General features: G+C 36.4%; 1 protein-coding gene across 1 annotated transcript; it reads right to left on the bottom strand.

Annotated features, from left to right (window-relative positions):
• Positions 1-211: 211 nt before the first annotated feature.
• LOC118557499 lies at positions 212-3,758 on the bottom strand. The gene is made up of 5 exons (XM_036127628.1): positions 3,689-3,758; positions 1,529-1,861; positions 1,086-1,433; positions 463-567; positions 212-372 (listed from the first exon to the last, which is right to left on the bottom strand). The coding sequence occupies exons 1-5, from the start codon at positions 3,756-3,758 to the stop codon at positions 212-214; spliced, it is 1,017 nt and encodes a 338-aa protein (XP_035983521.1).
• Positions 3,759-4,521: the final 763 nt, after the last annotated feature.

Genomic DNA, 4,521 nt, shown 5'->3' with positions numbered 1-4,521 from the left:
TACATGCATTGAAATGAAAAAGGTTTAACTGGTTGTGTGGGATTTTTAATTCTAACTGAAATGTTTCAAATGTACAAAATCTTTCATATATGCTGTATTTAAAAATTTGTGGAATTACTTTTACATGTTATAATTTTGCTTAGTTGCAAACTGAGCATAGCCATATTCATTCAGTGCATGTTTAGCAAATATTTTATTTAGCAAAAAACATTCAGTGCAAAAAAGCCACTTTAGCATACATCTTCGTTGTCTCTTTGTTTGCCTTCTTTTTACCACCATTGTCAGTATTCATTATTGTAAAGATGACAACAGTGTAAACATCCACCTGTCGACTTTTAGACGCCACACTGTTTGTACGCAGGGCTTTTGAACCTGAAATGAGAAAATAGAAAAAACTAAGATGAAAATGAAGATTGAAATAAAATAAAAAAAAAACGTTAAGAATTGCATGACATATATTACCGTTGCCATTGTTTTTCTTGATTACATACATAAGGACAGCTAAAAAACTTAAGCTTATAGCCAAGCAAAAGCAGATGAAAATGTTGACCTGCTGTGACCAGGATTCTGAAATGAAAACAATAGGGAAGAAACTTAGCAATGAATTCAACATTGTTTTATTTTAAAAGCTTTTCTTGAGAAGAATATATTATTCAGTTAGAAAGTTTATGACGCAAAAATTAAGCAATGGTGTGAAAATAGTCTTATTTAACAAGTTGGTATAGTCTGTAACCAATCCAAACTGCTAATTTAAATTTGTTTGAGAAACTAAGAACATTAATGTATTTATTATGCTGTACAACCAGCTTAGGTAGCATTGGCTTCATGCACTGTATGACCTTTATTGTTCACTGAAAATAATATTAAATAATTACTTCTGGGTTTTGGATAAAGTATTGCATACTTTCATTTATGAGGTTGTGTTTGTCCAATTTAGGGTCATGTAGCTACCACTAGCTAGCCTTTCAGATGCAGAACCTTCATCTTTACCTGTTCAGTCAAGATTTTTGTGCAAATTCTAAATATTAACTGTATCACCATAGTTGAAGCAAATGTTTTAACACATAGAAAAGTCTAAGACTTACCTTTGATGTGCAGTTTTGCTCCGTTTCCAAATAATATCTGTCCACATGCGGCCACAGCACAGTAATATGTCACATCATCAGAGGTCTCAGAGAAGTTGTAGAAACATTTCTGTGTAGAGGGAACCACAGGACTTTTCTCACAGTCATCTTCACTGGTTTCTTGTAGATAAAGTAGACGGGGATGAGAATGATTTGATCCGGATCTGAACCAGTACACCTGGTCATCAGCTGGACAAGTCTTTGTATCAGAGCCAGAGAGAACCGAACACTGTAGAGTCTCTGGGTTTTCTGGATAAACTGGATCAGATGGAAGCTTCTGAAGGACAACAGTTACATCGGGTTCCTGTCCTGGATAAATAAATAATCACATATCACTTACTACTAGAAGAAAATTACTCACACGTAAAAATATGCAGTTATAAATCATTAAGTCATACTTTTACCTTTAATCTTCACAAAAGTTCCATTCACAAATATAAAGTCCAGTTGCCTGACTTTGATACAGTAGTAAAGTCCAGTATCATTTCGCTGAGCTTTATTCACATAAAGAAGAAATTCCCCTGGTTGTTGTTTTGTCTGAATGTGAGGAATTTTTGAAGCTTCATTGTCCACAGAGTTAAATGTTGCTCCAAGAAATTCAGGCCAGTTTCCAGAAACAAGGCGGATCCAGTAAAATGTTTCTTGGTAGAGAGGAGAGGTCTGACGAGGACATGTCAGGGTCACATTTTCTCCAGCAGTCATAGTCTTTATCTCAAACTTAAATTGTTCTGTGCAGCCTGAAAACCAAAACCAAAATTGTTAATCATGCAGTCAATGATTTGCAGACAGATGGAAATAATAAATGCTAAATAATTCATATTGCAAACATTGTTTTACCAAAATAGGTCTATTTGATATAGGGTTCACTCATACTTACATCCAACACTGATGCTAAGCAGAAAATAGACAATCAGCTGCATTTTGTCATTACTCCTTTTGAGACTGCACAGAGAGTACAGCAGATTATAGGATGGGTAAAACTAATATAATTATGTTAAGTGGGAGGGAACAATTTCAAGTAACCTGATTGGCCGTTGACAGTATAATCTATGTAAATCATGTCAATTATATTTTCTAACCTATTCATATCAAAGCAAGCTTTTTCCTAATATCCTTCCTAGTGGGAGTACCTTAAAACAGCAGTTTGACAACATAAAACCGAAGACAATCTCAAGAGACACTGGATTACATCAATGAAGATGTCTTATTTTGTAACAAAAAACAAAACATAATCTATGAGTCCACACATGTTAAGAAACTGCTTCACAAAAATGTTATAAGTAGTAAAATAAAGGGTTATAATTGTTGTTTTTATTATTATTATCATTATTATTATTAATAATAATAATACTAATAACACTAATAATAAAGTGTGTCACAATACCTGTGAGCTGTTACTTAGAAGATACACAATGGGCTGGTGTGGAGGTGAGGCCAAAAGTGTCGCAATGCTGTTTTCTTATTGACTCTGGTTAGGACACCAAACACTGAGGCAGAGAGATATTTTATTTAAATTATTTATTGTTAAGTGTGTATAGTGGAAATCGGGGTAACTCGGAGGGCTCTGGTCGAGGATTGTAAATGGAAAAACATAAACAGAATTAACCACCGGCAGTGGACAGGAGAAATTACCTGTTTGTGATTTAAGTCTCTTACTATCTGGTGAGTCTGGCCGGGAGGAGAGTGAGCGGGAACACAGAGAGTTGGAACAGACAGTCTGGATGGTGGCATAGAGGACTAATGATAAAGCAGCACCAGGTTGGAAGCGCAATGTAGCAGATATGTGGGAAGGCTTTGGTAGGTCAGGCATCAGAGTTTTCTTTCTGGGGGATAAATGCGATGAGTCTTATTCATACTTCTCTTCAGGTTTTCCCTGAAGACACTGGAGTGGAACTAGTGTGAGTAGAGGGTTTGCCGACTGATGCAACTGGTTTTGTGGCCCTTGGAATGTCTTTACATTATGTTTTCTGTGCTCATGACCATAGATGATAAATCCAAGTCCAGCCAAAGTACTCAACAAGTCTATGGAAGCTATTCAACAATAATCATAAACAACCAATGATAACGATGTGCAGGCCTGTACAGAAATACTGATAAATATATTAATAAAACAAGATACAGAAGCATAAACATGTGGTCAACTGAATTAAAATAGAAGACAGGATAAGTAACATACACTGCAAAAACGGAACTAAAAATAGGTAACATTTTCTTGAAATGAGTGTATTTGTCCTTGATTTGAGCAGGTAAATAAGACTATTTGCCAATATAATAAGATTTTTCCACTTAAAATAGGAACAATTTATCTCCATCATCTCATTTCAAGTGCAGGATGTCTAATTATCTTATTTTAGGGGTAAAGATACTTATTCCATTGGCAGATAATCTTATTTACTGGCTCAAATCAAGGACAAATAGACTAACTTTAAGAACCTTTTACTTGTTTTTAGATCCGTTTTTGCAGTGTAAAGAAAAACTTAACTAGTAAACTAAAGGTGCAAGGAACATTGCAGCTTAACACTAAGCCTGTGTAACAACGGCAGGAGCTCAGCATCGCCGCCTACATGCCTCCAGTGAACCTGCCATTCTTTTCTGCTGGACGCCAATGGAGGTACCATGAGCAAGCCTTAGCATTACCGTCAGCCAGACCTAATTCTGTTCCAGTAAAACGTTCCGTTGTCCCGATCTGTTTGGTGGTGAAAGATTAAGTAGGAAATGCTGTTGTTTTGAAAATATCACCCGCAATTATAGAGAAAGCTTAAAACTTCTACAGTTTGTCAATGAAGGTGAATCAACAAATATACCCATTACTTGTTCTCAGTGGACGGGGCTAAAATGATGTCATCAAGTGGCCACATCGACCTGTTGAACAGTCGCCCACGATGAAGCACACCAAATTTGGTGTTAATCTGATAATGTATCAGGAACATATACCTGTTAATCAGAATTACAATGTAATCTGAGGTGTTTATAGGTTGACAAAGATCAGTTTAGAGCAAATTGAATCATAAATTTGTGATTTAGAGCCAAACATATGCAAACAAAAGTTTGCATATGTCAAAGTTTGCTGCACCCGGTTGAGCCAACAGTCATGGTTCACAATAGGATTCTACATCACATTTTTTTCTGTGTTATCAGATCAGAGGTTGGTAACCCAGGTTCAGTGAGTAAAAAGCCTGTACAGAGATTAGTTCCTATAATTCATATTTCCTGCTCCACAGCCTAGAGCGGGACTAATGTTTAAACAGCGGTCTCCAGTCCTCAGGGGCTGGTGTCCCGCAACTTTTAGATGTCTCTATGCCTCTACACACCTGACTTTAATATGAGCTCATTCCCAAAGCCCTGCAGAGCTTGACTGTATGCTAGTGAGGTAGTTTAGCCATTTGTGTGGGAAAAG

Source organism: Fundulus heteroclitus, chromosome 23 (assembly GCF_011125445.2).
Source record: "Fundulus heteroclitus isolate FHET01 chromosome 23, MU-UCD_Fhet_4.1, whole genome shotgun sequence".
NCBI lineage: Eukaryota > Metazoa > Chordata > Actinopteri > Cyprinodontiformes > Fundulidae > Fundulus > Fundulus heteroclitus.
Note: the sequence above shows the minus strand (reverse complement) of the source record. Positions and strands in the feature narration are given on the sequence as shown.

Coding starts and splice junctions, on each gene's coding strand:
- LOC118557499 (XM_036127628.1), bottom strand. CDS start 3,758: ATGCTAAGGCTTGCTCATGGTACCTCCATTGGCGTCCAGCAGAAAAGA. Junction 1,434..1,528: donor AACTTTTGTGAAGATTAAAG/GTAAAAGTATGA, acceptor TTATTTATCCAG/GACAGGAACCCGATGTAACT. Junction 373..462: donor CAAGAAAAACAATGGCAACG/GTAATATATGTC, acceptor TTCTCATTTCAG/GTTCAAAAGCCCTGCGTACA.